Below are 15854 nucleotides of genomic sequence, written 5' to 3' on the forward strand. Positions count from 1 at the left end.
TGACTTGAAGGTCGGGTGGGAGAATTGTTTCCTCTTGCTGTATTGGAATATCCATTCAGACTCATTAAAGACTGTAACACAAAAAATAATAATTTCACCTTTTCCCTTATGGAATAGGTCTGTGTCATTTTAACCATTGTCCATTCTAAAAGATTGGACAATGGTCAAATTAAGTAGTGTTTTTTTTTTTTTTTTTTTTAAGACAAAAAAAACAGAACAAGTCTAGAGCGGGAAAAAAAACCATCTTGAAATTATTTTGAAATAATCTGGGAAAAGAAAGACAAGTTGTGAGTTGTTCTTGGTTCTCTTAGTCAGTAGTTTAGACTTACTTCATCCATTTAAGTGAATATTGTGTCGGTTTTCGGATGTACTGCTGTTAAAACATTTTTAAAATAAACCTATATTGTTTCCATATAGTTGCCAATGTCTCCAATTTCTCACAGCTTGAGTTGCTTTTGCTGCTTGTTAGGTGATCTTCTACCCGAGCTGTGTAGACTAGTGGTCCTCAACCCCCGGTCCGTGGATCAATTGGTACCGGGCCGCACAATAAATAATGAATTACAGTGGTACCTGGGTTCTCGACCACAATCCGTTCCAGGCGGCTGTTCCAGAAGCGATTTGTTCAAAATCTGAATCGATTTTTCCCATTACAATGAATGGAAAAAGAAACAATGCGTTCCAATACACAATAACAAAGCGCGTCGTGGGTCAGCTGTTCGGTCCGCGCACGTTATGTTTTTTCCGGCTTTTTTCAAGGGCGTTTGAGTTCTGGATTTTTGTTCGAAATCCAAAGCAAAAAAATCTCGAAATCTGAGTCTGAAGGAGCTTTTATTTAAAAATATATATATTTTGAAAAACGACCAGATTCTCTCGGTTAAGCCTCGGTCACTTTCTCGCAAAATGAGTAGGAAACTGGAGAGAAACAAGCTCAGGCCTCCCATTGATTTAACAATATGGTGATTGAAATTTTTCATGCACTTTATGTTCGGTTTTGTGGTGTATTTGTGGTTATTTTGAAGGCATGTTGAAACGTTGCCATATTGACCAGAGTCAGTGTGAGGGCACTGGTCGAGAGGAGAGTTTTAGAGTCTTAGTGGGCGCGCAAACATGCATGACGCCTTGTCTGACGTCATCCCCCCCTGGCTACATTCCAATTGAGAAACGGTTGGGGACCACTGGTGGAGACCATCTCAGGTACCGACACAGAAACACCGTTCAAACTTTATTGGAATGACACTGATGTTGAGAAACATTCAACTCCACAACACCTTCTCTCTGTACCTCGCCTGCTGCCGTTGGAGTTGTGTCACTGTGTGCATGAGAGGGTGGCGTTATATGACTCACCCAGAGTGAAAATGGTGGAAAACGAAAGCGAGCACATGACCAGCTCCTTCTGCAGCGCTTCAGGCATGAGTAAACACGACTGCTGATGGTGTGGATGTTATGCAGAGAGTCTGACTGACACTTGACAGGAATAACTCTGAGTCTTGGTTCGACGTCTGGTCACAGAGGCTGGACCACATCAATACTTGATTCCCTGTCGCTCATGTTGGAACCGTTCATGACACGTGGACCAGACCTGGCACGGTTTTACTGTGCACATACTCTCCCCACATGTTATCTTTGAAGTACACACTCTTCCTGTACATCACGATCAATGGCAATAATGGACACTGAAAACATGAAGATTAAGAGGGACACGTGACTTCATAAAAACATCCCATTTGTAGTGATACAATACCAGATTTTCATATCACTGTGGAATAGTTTTAGTAGCCATCACGACCATTTACAAGGTAACTTTGTTTTAAAAAGAAATTTCCACAGCTTATTTTGGGATCCAGTTTTGAGCTTCTTCATTGCTTTTGGGGACAAAATGTTACCAAGAAAATGATCAATTCCTGATGGTTACTATCACCCCCTTCGCTGCATGTATTCTGAGTCAATATACGTTTCTCTCCGTGCTTGAAGTATCAGTATTATGCAGATTGCGTTTGTCTATTTCTGTGACTTGGACGAAGATCCTCGAACGGTTCACGGCGGCCATTTTGAATTGGCATCTGGCTCAGTCCTCGTTTGATTTCCATTCTCTCCTTCGGGGAAACAAAAAGTACAGAGGCCAAGTATCTGCTTCACAAAGCCAGTTTAGTTTTCTTTACATCGTCTTCACCACAAAAAATAGGTGCATGTTTTCAACACAGTTACACAAACCGTAAGACAGTGATTCTCGCAATAGAAAACATCCTGAACCATGAGTGAAAGCAACTGCAGTTGATTCCAGAATCAGCCGCAGTATATACGCTTTTGTTTTGGACTCTTGAACGCCATCAGTTGCAAATGGATTTACAGTTATTTGCCATCTGTTCACCACTGACCTGACACGCCATCATGAAGATACAGAGCAAACCCAACGTGTTTCCTCTCCACTGTGAGCCACTCCAAGGTGTGAAAATATAAAGCGTCAGTTTCACATGTTGCTCTTGTCCAATTGCTTTTCTTTACAGACAGGTTAAGAAGAATTCAAACAAAGCATACATTTCGTCCACTTGGTCAGTTGGTTGCCAGGACTTTTAAGAGGCCCTCTCCAGCGGAGCGTCCTGCAGCTCTCCTGCATGAATATCAAAGCCTCCTCTCTTCTCAGATGGGAGACCAGGGGACGGGCTGATTCCCTGGGCGCATACCAAACACATGCAAACCTGTTTGCACCCAGCAAAATACTGCAACCACTTCAAGACAGCATGCAGTAGTGCGCCACTGTCTGGGAAGAGAAAAACACAGATTTATACAGCTCCACATTGCACATTGTGTATGTGCAATTGTGTAGTGAGTGGGAGACATTGCATCGGTGACGGTGCGTCTGTCATACTTGTTCTAGAATACTGTTTTTTTTTTAACAGCGAAGTTAGTGGAGCAGCTCTCCAGGCCAGTGTTTTTCAACCAGTGTGCCAGTTCTCAGATCTCATTTGACACAGAGGTGGGTGATATGATGACATTAGATCATGAACGAGTAAAACGCGTGGTTGACAATGTTGCAACAAGGATTCACATTCTTTCTATGCACTATAGATCTATGCTGCGCTCCCTTTCCCACGCTCTCACAGCAAAGTAGCCGACCTGATGCGCCTCTCACTTGACCACACACCTTCACGACAGAGTGATGGAGACGGTCCTGCGACGCTGTCTGTACCGTAGCAGAGCTAACAGGACTTGACATTGACACTTGTAAACTGTTTAGTTTGAGCTTTAAAAGTGGGCCGAAAATGAAATGTACAACAAATAAATGCGCTCCGAGACATGAAGAGAGGAAAGTTATAAAGCTGAGGCAAATGCTAGATTTCTCTGGAAATTCCCCAAACTAGAATCAAATGTTAAACAAACACATTTTCTGCTAATAACATAATAATATAGCTGAGTGTCAGTTGCTACAATTCTTCAAACAATTTTGACTTGACCAAGGTTCCTTTGATGGCGGATCTCTGGGTTTTTTTTTTTCAATCAACCAAGTGGGTCTTAAAAAAGGTTGAAAAACACTGCTCTAGGCTGAAATCTAAACTTGCATGTGCATCATGGATGAGTATATCACGCCGTAATCTCTTCAGGGATTGTCCCGCTGCCTCCCGCCAGTTTTCATGGAGGCATCCTGACAGAAGACTGGCTTCTATCCCAGGTTACTTCATGCCTCCTTTATCTTGTTCTTCCGATCAGAAGAGTGCTTGATTCATTCCAACCTTGCTTTTAGGAGACGATTTCTCAACCGATCCCACAATGAAAGGAGTCACTTTGAGAACAGCGATGAACGTTACCATCTCCAAGGAGGCGGAGGAGAAGGAGCCCAAGCGTTTCAATAGCGTGTCAAACTATCTGAAGGACCAACTGACCAAGAGGACGCACACGTTTTAAGGCTTTCAACAGTAAAGACAATGTGGGAAATAAATGTGGACAAACCGCACAAACCCACCACTATGTTGTGAAAACATTACCCTGAAGTCCTTGGGGAAATGTGAAACTGTTGGTTCAGGGTGATCACCTGTCTGAAAAGAGCTGATGTACAGTCAACAAAATACTACACCCTCGTCGTGAAGCCATCCATAAATAAGGGAGAATGTCAAATAAAATACAACAAAAAAGGTAACACTGCTGGTTTTCAGTCCACCTGCTATATTTCTCCATTCATGTCATTTTCTTTCCCACTTTTCTGGGCGGCTGGTTGCTCAGGTCGGACGAGAGACGGTCGATTCCCCAAATGTCTCACTCAGGACCAGCCTACCTTCGACTCTCCCTACTTCCTCCTGTCTTTCCCACACTCAGACTAGAACTCGGTGAATTCTTTGCCACATTTTTCGGTGAAGGAAATGCGAATCTCTTCCTCTTCATAGTCGTCAAAGTTGCTGGTGTCGCCTGGTCCTTTAAACTTGGGAATGAAAGGAGCTTCCACCTGTGGACAAATGGACGCAGCAGACATGTTGGTGTTACAGAATGTTTGGTTAAATCTCTATCATTGGGCAGAACGATGCCAGGTTCTGGGTCACGAGTTCATCCACCGGTTTCCTCCCACCCTCAAAGTACATGCAGATGTCTATTGATGACTCTCAATTGTGCGAATCAAAGTGGGATTATTTGTACACATAAGTTGAATATTTTTAAAATTAACATTTTTTTTCCCAAACCAAGCAACTCACCTTCTTCTGATAGATAGCAATCCAGTCAGTTGTAGAAAACCATTTGTGTCCCTTGATGTCATTGACCCCGTTCTTTAGGTTTCCGTAGCGTTTAGTGAGATCCACCTGCCAACCAAATATACACTGTCACTGTCACGTTAACCTGAAGGTGAGAAGAACGTTTGAGGCAGATACGCGTGTCACCTGCAGCAGGTTCCTCAGGAGGTCCTTCAGGTCTGAGCTGAAGTGAGACGGAAAACGCACCTGTAGACGATAAAGAACAGACGCGTTTTCACGATGACAGTTGTTTGATTTGTGCGACATTTTGATTTGTGTGTTGTGCTCACCTTCCCTGACACGATCTTTTCATAGATCTGAATTGGCTGGTCGGCAAAAAAAGGTGGATACCCCGCAGCCATTTCATAGACCAGTACCCCCAACGCCCACCAGTCCACCGCCTTGTTGTAACCCTGCAGGACATAAAGACCAATAGCAAGTTGATAAACAATCACACTCAATACCCTCTGAAATTTCAGCGCTACAGGCCACTAGCAGGCAGTGCTTTACCATTCTGAACTCATCTACTGCCTAGAAAATTCATTCATAAACCCCAGAGCGCCACCTAGTGACCTCTGAAAATGAGGACATGAATCGCTCAGGTCAGGAATTACTGACATCAAGCATCAACTGTTTATTTTGAAACAAAATTATTTGTATTTTTGTGTAGTGAAGCACTCATTTATGGTGACAGACAGTTTGCTACAATTAAATACGACCCAGCCGCAGCCATACATTTTATATTCAAGCATGTACTGTGGTGATAAGTTGCTGCTGCTCGTGCAAGGAACAGCAACTTTTCAAGTTGCCTTTATTATGGAAGGTGTGTTCTTGGCTCCTAAAAAGTGAAATATGGCCTTCACTTCAATGCGATTTTGGCATGCCACACTTTGCTCCCTGTTCTCCTCAATAACCTCATACACAGGTGGCGAGATGTGTCTCACCAATGGAAGCCTTCCCTACTCAGAGCGCAAGTGCCACCAAAATCTGAGAGACTTGGATGTAAGTTGTTGCAGACACCTTTGATAAACGTTGTTTTGAAACTTTAGATTTGAATTTTAGTTGCTTAAAATGTAGTTTGAGAGCTGTGTTCTTTGATGTGCACTGTGAAATGTTCTTTTGGACGTTTTGGATCTCGTGGTGCCGGCGCCTCAGCCATTTCTCCTCCTCCGGCAAATTGCGGCAAGTGATGCTTGCGCACTACGAAACACAACGACGTCATGACTCGTCGACGCATGAAGACCTTGTTGACTAAATAAATACAAGTAACATCCGACTTACGACCGGGATCGGTTCCAACCAACCGGTCGTAATTGGACGTAAGTCGACTGCCATTCAAAATAGCAGACGCGAGGGTTATAGTTGCTACTACTGTAGTAGTAGATGGCTGTGTGAGAGTGAGATGCTGGGATACTGCGCTGCCTTAACTGTCGTAGGCGTTGCCAGACACTGAATAAAAAAAATAAGCATCTGCTGGCTGTGGTCGTAAGTACAGGTGGACGTAAGTCCAGCAGGTCGAAAGTCGTATTTTACTTGTAGTTGAGCTTTACTTGAAACAGAACAGAACTTTTCTGCAGCTCCTCTCCACTCATTTCTCGACAGCCATTTCAAAGAACTCTAAACACAAAATCAGTCTTTCTGAGAAAATACATTGAAGTGGTGCCAGGATGAAGCTCATGTCATGTGGGTTTTTCCATCTCAGTTAAGAAAGATAAACAAAAAGGACACCAGTACCTTGCTGAGGATGATCTCAGGGGCCAGGTATTCTGGGGTTCCACACAGTGTCCAGGTCCTGCCCTTCACACGTTTGGCAAAACCAAAGTCTGTAACCTTGTGGTGGGACAAAGTAGGACAATGCTTTACCATCCAGGGCGACATGGTTTATTTTGTAGACCTGGCTGTTCATATGTTCATGTTTTGGCCAGCATGCGCTTGTCATACACCAAACATTTGTCTAGTGTCTTTGAACGCTTTGAATGAGTCAACTATCACGAGGGTGAGTCGCTGTTCTAGGGGCACCTTCATGGTGAGATAACAAACGTTCAAGTCCACAAATCAAACTGTTAAAGTGTGGAGTACAGTTGTGTGTCAGTTACCTGTATGTAACCCTGTTGATCTATGAGGAGGTTTTCAGGCTTCAGGTCCCTGTAGATCAGGTCCAGCGCATGCAGGTACTCAAAGGTCAGAACGATCTGAGCGGCATAGAACCGAGCATGCGGTTCACTGAACACACACAAACACACAGTTAGAGGAGGGAGAGGCACACAGCAGAGAGTTTGAAGGGAATACTTTACATGAGGCAGAACTGGGTGGATTCCAACAGAACAGACAAAGGAGAAGACAGACAACAAACAAACACGTACCTAAATCTGCCGATTCTTCGTAGGTGTGAGAACATCTCTCCTCCTGGTACATATTCCATCACCATGTACAGGTTAGTGTTGTCCTGTCAGAGAAGACGAATCATCTTTACATCTGCAGCTCCCTCTTATTTTTCCTGGTAGCACACAGCCAACACTGTCTCTCTACATGCCCAAGTCACCTGTAACTCCTTCCTAACTTTGTCCTTCCCACTCACTCCCATTGAAGACCTGAACAACTCTGCTACATCCAAGTCTGCTTCTAGTCTTTGTGTCAGAGCGACTGTCGATCATGGCAGGTCTCACTACCAGGGTTAGGGTTAAATAAATGCCTTCGGTCAAAACTGAAACCTATTAAACCAAGCAGAAAACACAACACGTCACGGAGGTGCAGATGATTAAGGTGGTTATCCTAGTGTTTTTAATGGCGATACATGCGGAAAGAAACATCATAGTAACTGCATGACAGGTGTGTCAGATCATTACACCCTCTTGTGGAGCCCTTCAGCCAGACGCCACAAGGTCAAGCCTCAATTTGAGGATGAAGTCTTCAAAACAACAAGGCTGTTATCATTAGGTGTCAGTTTGGTTCAGGGTCCTGGTTTCATGTAAGCCATGTGTTTTGGATGGTTAGGTTTAGGTGGTGAGGCTGGGGAAAGCATGACGTCAATGAGAATCAGAGTCAACTTTGTTGCCATGGTCAGTGGGGATCCCACCAACTGAGAAAGTGCTTTGGAATACAGTGCTGTCCATAAAATAAAATAAAATAAAACAACAAACACTGTTCATGAACTCAACAGTGTGACGGCCGAGGGGTAGAAGCTGTTCCTGTGACGGGAGGTTCTGGTCTGGATGGACCGTAGCCTCCTGCCAGAGGGAAAAACAAATGTGTTTGTGTACCTGGGTTAACAATACTTTCTAATACTAATACTTGTGGGGACATTTTTGCCGGTGCCCACAAGGTAAAGCCTCAATTTGAGGATTTTAATCCTTAAATCTTAAAGATAACTCGGCCAATATAATTGCGGTACAAGTGTATGTGTGTATGTTGAGAGCACCACTCTTTCATTTCTGTTTGAAAAAGAACTTTTTTTTCAATGTGAATGCCCTCAGTACCTTGATCTATCACACACGCCATTATGGAGTCGCTTCACTTTTGGTTCCTGCCAGCAAACGCCATGAGAATATTGTCAAATAGTTTGAGAAATCTCTGTTTTTTCCCTAAAAAAGCTGCAAGAGGTTTACGGGTCTGGACGGAGGCTTTACTGTTAGGACGTGTGAAATGAAAACAAAAGACACACTTTCTATCTCACCTTGAAGGAATACTCTAACCGCACCAGAAAAGGAAAGCTGACAGCCTGAAGGATCCTCTTCTCATTGAGAGTGTGTTCAATCTGCTTGAGCTTCACCACCTGCAGGGCGCAGACCGAATAAGGAAAGTAAGGAAAAAATAAATTGATACCCTCTATGGTAGTCTCCGGCTTTAAACTGACCTTCTGCTTGTTGAGGATCTTCATGGCATAATGTTGGCCGTTTTCTCTGTGCTGCACCAGCATCACTCGGCCGAAGGATCCTGTCCCCAAAGTCTTCAACCTCTCAAACTGCTCCAGACAAGCGGTGTTCTAACCAGACAGAGCACCTTTTAGTCTCATAGGTAACAAAGACCATCATAACAGAGCACAACGAGAAGAAACAATCAGGTACACGAAGCTACACGAACTATAAGATTATGACTGTATAGCTATCAGACAACAAAAACACAAACCTGTGCAGGGCTCTCCCACTTCCTCAGGAAGTCCTCTTTGGCTTTTGCAAGAAACTCCTTAACTGTGGATGAAGAATGGGACAGTCTTACTGTGGAGGAACCAGCCGTTTCAAGTTGTCAACTCGGGTTATCTTCTATCTATCTTCGACTAGGTTACGCATTTGCTCTGATTTGGAGTGTTTACTGACAGTAATTTTGAGGACTATGACTCATGTAACCTCCAATAGCGGCTCTAAACGGGCCATGGGGCAGCGGATGGTGGCAGCAGCAGGGAAGGTGATGAGTTATCTTAACAAAGAACTTAGCCAGAAGGCAAAGCTCTCCTTCTCATTTCATTTTCTTTGCTGTCTCACCGAAGGCCATATCTATTCAACGCAGTACCAGCAGCAGCCCTTCATTCTTGGGTACTTCAACCAAGCATATGCTAGAACCACACGGAGACAAATGTACACGGCAATAGCAGGAGTGACATTTTGGAAGTCAGTGAACAAAGGAAATCAAACAGTCAGACCCAGAAACTGTTAGACCACTTGGGAGAAGCAACCTCAAAACTCAGAAGTGACTGAAAACAGACACACACAGTCCGGAAAAATTGGCAAAAGTCAGCATGAGGGGTGGGCGTTATAATATCCTTTTCAATCTCAGTGTAATGGAAGAAAAAAAAAGGCTGAATTGTATGCACTGTAATAACAATGTAGCCATGTTATAGTATAGCATTGAAATGGCACGTCTGTTCTTGTTATTGTTGACTTCATTCATGAACAGTATAGGATTCTTATTCCCAGTATTCTCAGGTGGGACACCGTGGACAGGTAGGCAGTCGATCACGGCATTATATTTCCATTCTATTTACACTGTGGCCTACAAACAAGTATTTGGCCTATTGAGGTGGGGGGCAATAACAGTGGAAATGAATGATAAAATGTCGAGTCCCAAATAAAGACTGGTAATAATTCGTTTCTGAGAAGATACCTCCCTTGGTGACGTCGACAGAGCAGTACAAGGGAATGAAATGAAAATGTGTTCCTGGATGGCGGATGCGCGGCACATACAGATCTAAGTGATGGAGCAGGTGAAACAGGCCTCTATTGTCCGGACTTGATACTTGAGTTCCGCGCTCGCTACAACGGCGTCTCAAGAGGGTTCGGATGCACCCACCGCTTTCCATCTCGTTGCCCTTCCTGGCCGTGGGCGCGTTGCCCATGATGGCTTCTTGACACCTGGCGATCCGTGGCTCCTTGGTCCGTTTCAAGCAGGACCGAGCTCGTTCAAGTCAGCGCCGTCCGTGAAGGACTTGTCCGAGGAATTGATCTTCGATGGGCTGACAGCAGGCGAGGCGAGTCTGGATGGAGGCAGGCATCAATAGCGGGCAGCCTGGAAGACACGCGCTCGTCTCTCCCTGGGTTGGCAGTAATTTCCAGGTGGCTGGGGCTTGGGTGGACGGACCGTTGGCCGAACCAGTCGTCGGTCCCTTGCAGCAGCAGCAGCAGCAGCAGCCGCCGCGCGAGCCCCACGCGCCCCCCGCTCGGAGTCTGCAGGGACTTCTCGATCAGGGTTTCAGGGTCGATCAAAGCTGCAACCATCGACGACAAGTCGCCCGACTCAACATGAAGCCCCCCCACCCCGTAGCCCCGGAGACGAGGAGAATGACGGAACTGGAGCCCAGTGAATATCGCCGCCCACTCAACCGAACCCGGCTTTGATTGACGTGCACGAGCCGAGTGCTGATTGGACGGCGCTGGACGCGACAGATGATACGAGCGCCGCGATTGGTGCTGAGGCGTACATCAACAAGGGCGACGACCCGCCACGGAGCGAAGCACGTCACCTGTTATGATGCGCCCGTGACTGCATTGTTTGTCGGTTCACCATTTAGCTCCTCTTAACCGCGAAACACACACTGCACGCGCTTCCTGTCGCTTGTGATCCACCGCCATGGATCCCGCTCCATCCGCCCCCTCACAAATCGCTGCGCGCCAGAGACACGTTTTTCCAATAGTGACGTCAGCTCCCAGCTATTTTTAGAATGTTGGTCAGTCGTGGACGCACGCGCGGCGCAGTCTCGCGGGCGCTGGTTCTGCCCGGATCCCTGACGCGTCGAGTGACACACAGAAGGACTGAACTCTTGGATAAATGTTGCTCACAATGAGCGCGATTCTTTCTGACGCCTCGTTTAGCAGCGCTGTGCAAATACATCGCAGCCGCAGTTTATTTATAGTAGTACGTCATGAAACGCTTTCACGAAACGTCATTCTAATCTGGGAAGACGCTGCATTCTGTACGGATTTGCAGGTGTGTCTTAGAACCATAAACGAACTCAACATATTCTGTGACCGTCAAGAAAGAAACGGGGTGAAGACAGACTGCCTCCCCTCCCCTCCCCTCCCCTCCCTCACCCCCCCTTTACTCCATGTCGGTGCTGCAGTTGCCAAGCAACTTCAGGCGAGTAGAGTGGAAAATGGTTGAGATGCATTTTATGAATGAAAGTTAAGAAAAAAAAAAAAAGGAAGGCATCGGGAGGACGTGCACACACGCACCATTTAAGTCACTGGCTCTTGATGCTCTGAGAAGCACGAGGACTTCATGGCATGTAAGAAAAGAAAACAGGAAAACTTTATTGACTTCAATAATGTGACTGACATAAACTTGAGAGCAAGGACACAAAAGGAAATTGAGAAAAAGCAAGTGCCGGAGAAATCATATTTACATTATGCAGAATCAACATGACTGTATTGATTATATAATGGGAGCTTTTGAAGAGACGAAGCAGCACCTTGAATCAGGAGTTAACACAATATTCTCCAAGGCAGTGCAAGAATAAATAGCATTGTAATCCCAGAAATGCATCACATTTGACAAACAAGGAGCTTTCTTCAGAACTTTGTTTTTCTTTTGTACAAATCCTACAATCGAACAGTTGACACAATTTACACAAGCTTTAGTATCAAACATTGACAAGAGTCTTTCTAATACGCGAGACGCTTGTAGTAAAAATGTGTTTGTCTGTTCCCATATGAGGGTTGGCAACCTCAGCGCAAGCATCATCTGAGACATATTTGGCGCACTGAGGCAGAAAGGAGAGGTACCGAAATAAACTGTCCAAAGAAATCCTGGCTGGCCCCAAGCATCAATACCCTTGTGTTGTAGACTCATTCCGGGACTCAACAATTGTGTGGAAATTTGTCCAAGTTTGAAGCACAAAAGGTCTTACATGCAGTCCATGGAATTGTCAGGCATCAGTCCCATCGGGGCCATCTTCCCTTGTAAGCACGAGGGAGGCAGCATGCTTCCAACATTGGGGGACGGGTCAATATTCTCGCCGTCCTCCATTTTGTCAGCTATTCCATCCCAGTTGATGTGGAACCGGGTGACACGGGGGTTGGATGCCAAAATATTCCTCTGAAGCTGTGGAAGTGAAAGCCAAGTTACAGAGGGAGATACATGAACCACGTACTTTACACACAAGAGACTTGTATTGTTTGTATGTAATAATAAACCTTTACTAACTGGCTTCATTCAGATTTGGGACTCGCTTGCTTCTGAAAACTTTAAAAGTACATTTCTGTCCACATTTCCTGTGGCTATGTTGTGAACAAATGTTACAAGTGGAGCACCACTGGTTCATACCTGATCATGATCAAGGTGATTTAACACAATCTGAGTTCAAGCGACAAATACCAATCTAAAGAAGGGCATCTTTACAGCCAAATCTCCCCGACTCAAACCTTTTTGTAAAACAAACTCAAAGCTATTCAACTCAGTAGATTGTCAGTGATATTTGTCAGCCGATGAAAATGGAATTTAGCATTAGTGGCCTGTCTACAAAGCCTCATACCTTTGTGTAGTCTGGTTTCAAGGGTGGATTTTCCCTCAGCTCGGGGTCTGTGTATTCGTTGTTCACATAGTAGCCGATGCGGATGAATTCTTGACCACGGTACGTGCAGGTTATAAGGACCACGGTCACTCCCACAGCATCGGTTTCAGGGATCAGGCCAGTGTTAGGGGCATTTGCCTGAAGGAAAAGAATAATAAGGAAACAGGAATGTTACTTTCATGAATTACCACCACATTGTGCAGCATTAAAAAAGACATTGCGGTGAACATTTTGCTTCATGAATTAGAACACACAAAATAAATCAATAAATGTACATGCTAAATAAAAAAAAAAGATAAAATAAGTATATTTTTTATTATAATGCTTTGCGACTAGTTTCCAATGGAATGTAGTTTGTTGTTTTGTTAGCTCAGAAATGGCAGAATGATGGATGTTTAGATGAGTGGAGTCTGAGAGGAAAAGATTTATTTGGATGTGTCTATGAATGTACAACTTCAACAGCTCATTAATTCAACAAAATAGGATGTAGGGTGTCAGAACTAGCGTTGAGAGAGATTGTTCTGGTGGCCAGCCATGTTTAGGTCCATTCAGCTTAGTGTTCGGGAGACAAAGTGCTGCACTAGTGAGTTCTGGAGTCCAGATCAGTACATTATGCATTAAAATAATTGAAATCTAGACATTTATGAATCGATTCAGAAGTCGGAATCGTGACCCTTGGCTGTAATATCTGTGGGCATGACGCAAGGAGGGGTGTGCAAAAGGAGACTCCAGTGACTGGTTGAATTTGTGGGAAAGTTGAGGTGCGTGGCAAAAACTGTGGAACTTTCATAAACTCCAATCGCAACATTGCCATTTCCTGGAGGGACTGTTTAATATTCACTCAGTATTTCCCTTTGAAATCGGCTGACATCACACACCCCAAGTCCTTTATTCCATCAGCGCATTCAATTGCTTCCTCGGCTAAGCGGAACTCACCTGAAAAACAAACATGTGTCTACCAGCTGGTACCGGGCCAACAAGAACAGAGTCAAGAACCTGGTCGTACTCCTCACTCTCAGCAGAACCAACATAGATAATCTTCCACTCAAGATCTGGCAGAATGAGAGAGACAACAGTCCATTTTTTTGACATCAACAGAGAGGCATTACATTCAGAGTACATCAATAAAAATCTGAACTCATCGTCAGCGAGTGATGACGCATGGATTAATTTATGGGCAGTTGAGTAAGCAATTACCAGGACAAATGGAATTGTTACCACATAAGAGATTCATTTGTTTTCATTACATCAAGTTTCAACACATTTACAGTAACAACTTATGTCTCGTTTGTATTATATATATATATATATATATATATATATATATATATATATATATATATATAAATCCGTAGACATGACAGGTCAATACATGATTGAATACAACATGCTTTGAAACTCGATTTCGGCGTTTACTACGCTAATACTTCAAGGTAAGGAAGTTGATGAATAAAACGTCGGTTTACTCGTCGAGCTTCGCGGCAAAATTTCCAGTCGCAGTGGTCACATGATTCTTCTGACGAGCAAATCAGACATTCCGAAGGGGCAACTCGAAGATGTAGTAACCAATGGGAGGAGAGGGGAGGCGGGCCTCCATTCATAAACGCGCCAGCGCCAATTTTTTGACAACAATTATTTACTATTCTGGGGCTAATCTCGCGGAACAAAGGCAGAGAAAAACAAACAATTATTATAGTAGAGCTCATGAACTCACTGACTCTCGTTTGCAGCGTAGACTGCAACTGGAGCGGAAATGTACTTGACTATATGAATATACAAATAGATGTTCGGCCGACGAAACAACAAAAGACATGGAGCACCTCAACAGAAATGGCGACTTATACGTTTACCTTCCGGCAAGTCCTCCATGCATTCAAACGTTATTTCGAACTGGAAAGGGTTTCCAAATGGGCTCGGGTTGTCCAGAACAGCGACGTTTAACACTTGAACTTTTGCCATGGCGTCACTACGAAGCGAAAACTCTCCCAAAGTCTCTCACTAGAAGTTCCACTTGACCCGCCGCCTGCGTTCCCGGGTTCCTCTCTCTGGACCGCAGTGGATGGGACTGAAATGATCGGCAACAGTTGCTAGCGCCGGCGTCTGAGGGCGGAAATGCGTCACCCTCTTCTTCTTCTGCGCTGTCTTTATGCTTAACAGCAATTGTGTCCCGGTGCTGCCATCTACTGCCTGACCACCAAACAACCATCCGGTAAAAGCACACACAATAGCATCGGGAAATAAGAGATGTAATTTTTATTGTTTTGAAGATTCTGGATCATTTGGACGATGAGTTCACTTTTTTTGCCATGAAAACCAGTATCTTTTTAAATGATCTTGAGTAACACTTCGACTGTCATTTCTCATTTCTGTTGGAGGTGTTTTTAATCAAGACATGACCCAAAAACAAGACGCTTTTTCTACTTTATGTAGCTCTGACTTGTACTAGTCCTTGTTTTGTTTTTGTTTTTTTCCTGATTTGCGATTATTTCAAGCTCCAGACTTATGTAATCACAACTTTAAAAACTTCAAAACAAGTCTTGACACTTGACACTAGTAATAAATAATATATACACAAAGGTGTATATATTATTGTTATTATTATCCATGGGTTTGCTCTGTACATAATTTTTTTGTGTGAAACGTTCTGTGTTGAATTTCCTTCAAAAATACCATCAATGAAGAGTTATTAATTTTTATTGACATCTCAATCATTGCTACAAATTAAAATAAATAGACAATTTTCACGAGCAATTTTGAAAAAGAAACATTAGATTTTTTACAATAACTAAAGGAAGATCATATTGTGGTTCATTGTGATGGTTTGTATTTGGATCTTACGGAGCCCTGGAAGTGACATGCACATGCTTATTTCTTTGGATGTGACATGTTTGACTTTATTTCCTTGGCAAACCAGAACACAAGCATGTTCTCATCTGCACTCATTGATGGACCATGAACAGACTGTATTGTTACACGCAATTCAATGGTCTTGACAAGCTTGTTTTTTTGTTGTTGTTTTTTTGTACTCCTGTCAGAGATTTAGATGTGATTGCTGGTCTGCTATTAGCCACTTGTTTCTTATCTATGTCAAATAGTTTGGTCATACTAGTATTGTTGTCACATTTCACATAAAAAAATGA

General features: G+C 43.8%; 2 protein-coding genes across 2 annotated transcripts; both read right to left on the reverse strand.

Moving 5' to 3' along the window:
- Positions 1-1243: 1243 nt before the first annotated feature.
- On the reverse strand, positions 1244-10491 carry LOC128753495 (cAMP-dependent protein kinase catalytic subunit alpha). Its single transcript, XM_053855257.1, has 11 exons — positions 9999-10491; positions 8841-8902; positions 8569-8697; positions 8389-8487; positions 7079-7161; positions 6812-6938; positions 6450-6545; positions 5006-5128; positions 4863-4922; positions 4680-4784; positions 1244-4435 (listed from the first exon to the last, which is right to left on the reverse strand). Exons 1-11 carry the CDS (start codon positions 10042-10044, stop codon positions 4310-4312), a joined length of 1056 nt encoding a protein of 351 aa, XP_053711232.1. The 5' UTR covers positions 10045-10491; the 3' UTR covers positions 1244-4309.
- Positions 10492-11416: 925 nt separating this feature from the next.
- On the reverse strand, positions 11417-14825 carry asf1bb (anti-silencing function 1Bb histone chaperone). The gene is made up of 4 exons (XM_053856870.1): positions 14565-14825; positions 13651-13766; positions 12676-12852; positions 11417-12245 (listed from the first exon to the last, which is right to left on the reverse strand). Exons 1-4 carry the CDS (start codon positions 14671-14673, stop codon positions 12048-12050), a joined length of 600 nt encoding a protein of 199 aa, XP_053712845.1. The 5' UTR covers positions 14674-14825; the 3' UTR covers positions 11417-12047.
- Positions 14826-15854: the final 1029 nt, after the last annotated feature.

This window comes from Synchiropus splendidus, chromosome 2, assembly GCF_027744825.2.
Source record: "Synchiropus splendidus isolate RoL2022-P1 chromosome 2, RoL_Sspl_1.0, whole genome shotgun sequence".
NCBI lineage: Eukaryota > Metazoa > Chordata > Actinopteri > Syngnathiformes > Callionymidae > Synchiropus > Synchiropus splendidus.

What these genes read in the sequence shown, in the direction of transcription:
- LOC128753495 (XM_053855257.1), bottom strand. Translation starts at nt 10,044, where the DNA reads ATGGGCAACGCGCCCACGGCCAGGAAGGGCAACGAGATGGAAAGCG. An exon ending in ATCAACAGGGTTACATACAG is followed by an intron (nt 6,546 to 6,811) that starts GTAACTGACACA and finishes TCCCACCACAAG; the next exon opens with GTTACAGACTTTGGTTTTGC. An exon ending in AAAAGATCGTGTCAGGGAAG is followed by an intron (nt 4,923 to 5,005) that starts GTGAGCACAACA and finishes TATCGTCTACAG; the next exon opens with GTGCGTTTTCCGTCTCACTT.
- asf1bb (XM_053856870.1), bottom strand. Translation starts at nt 14,673, where the DNA reads ATGGCAAAAGTTCAAGTGTTAAACGTCGCTGTTCTGGACAACCCGAGC. An exon ending in CATGGAGGACTTGCCGGAAG is followed by an intron (nt 13,767 to 14,564) that starts GTAAACGTATAA and finishes TCATTCTGCCAG; the next exon opens with ATCTTGAGTGGAAGATTATC. An exon ending in GACACATGTTTGTTTTTCAG is followed by an intron (nt 12,853 to 13,650) that starts GTGAGTTCCGCT and finishes CTTTTCCTTCAG; the next exon opens with GCAAATGCCCCTAACACTGG.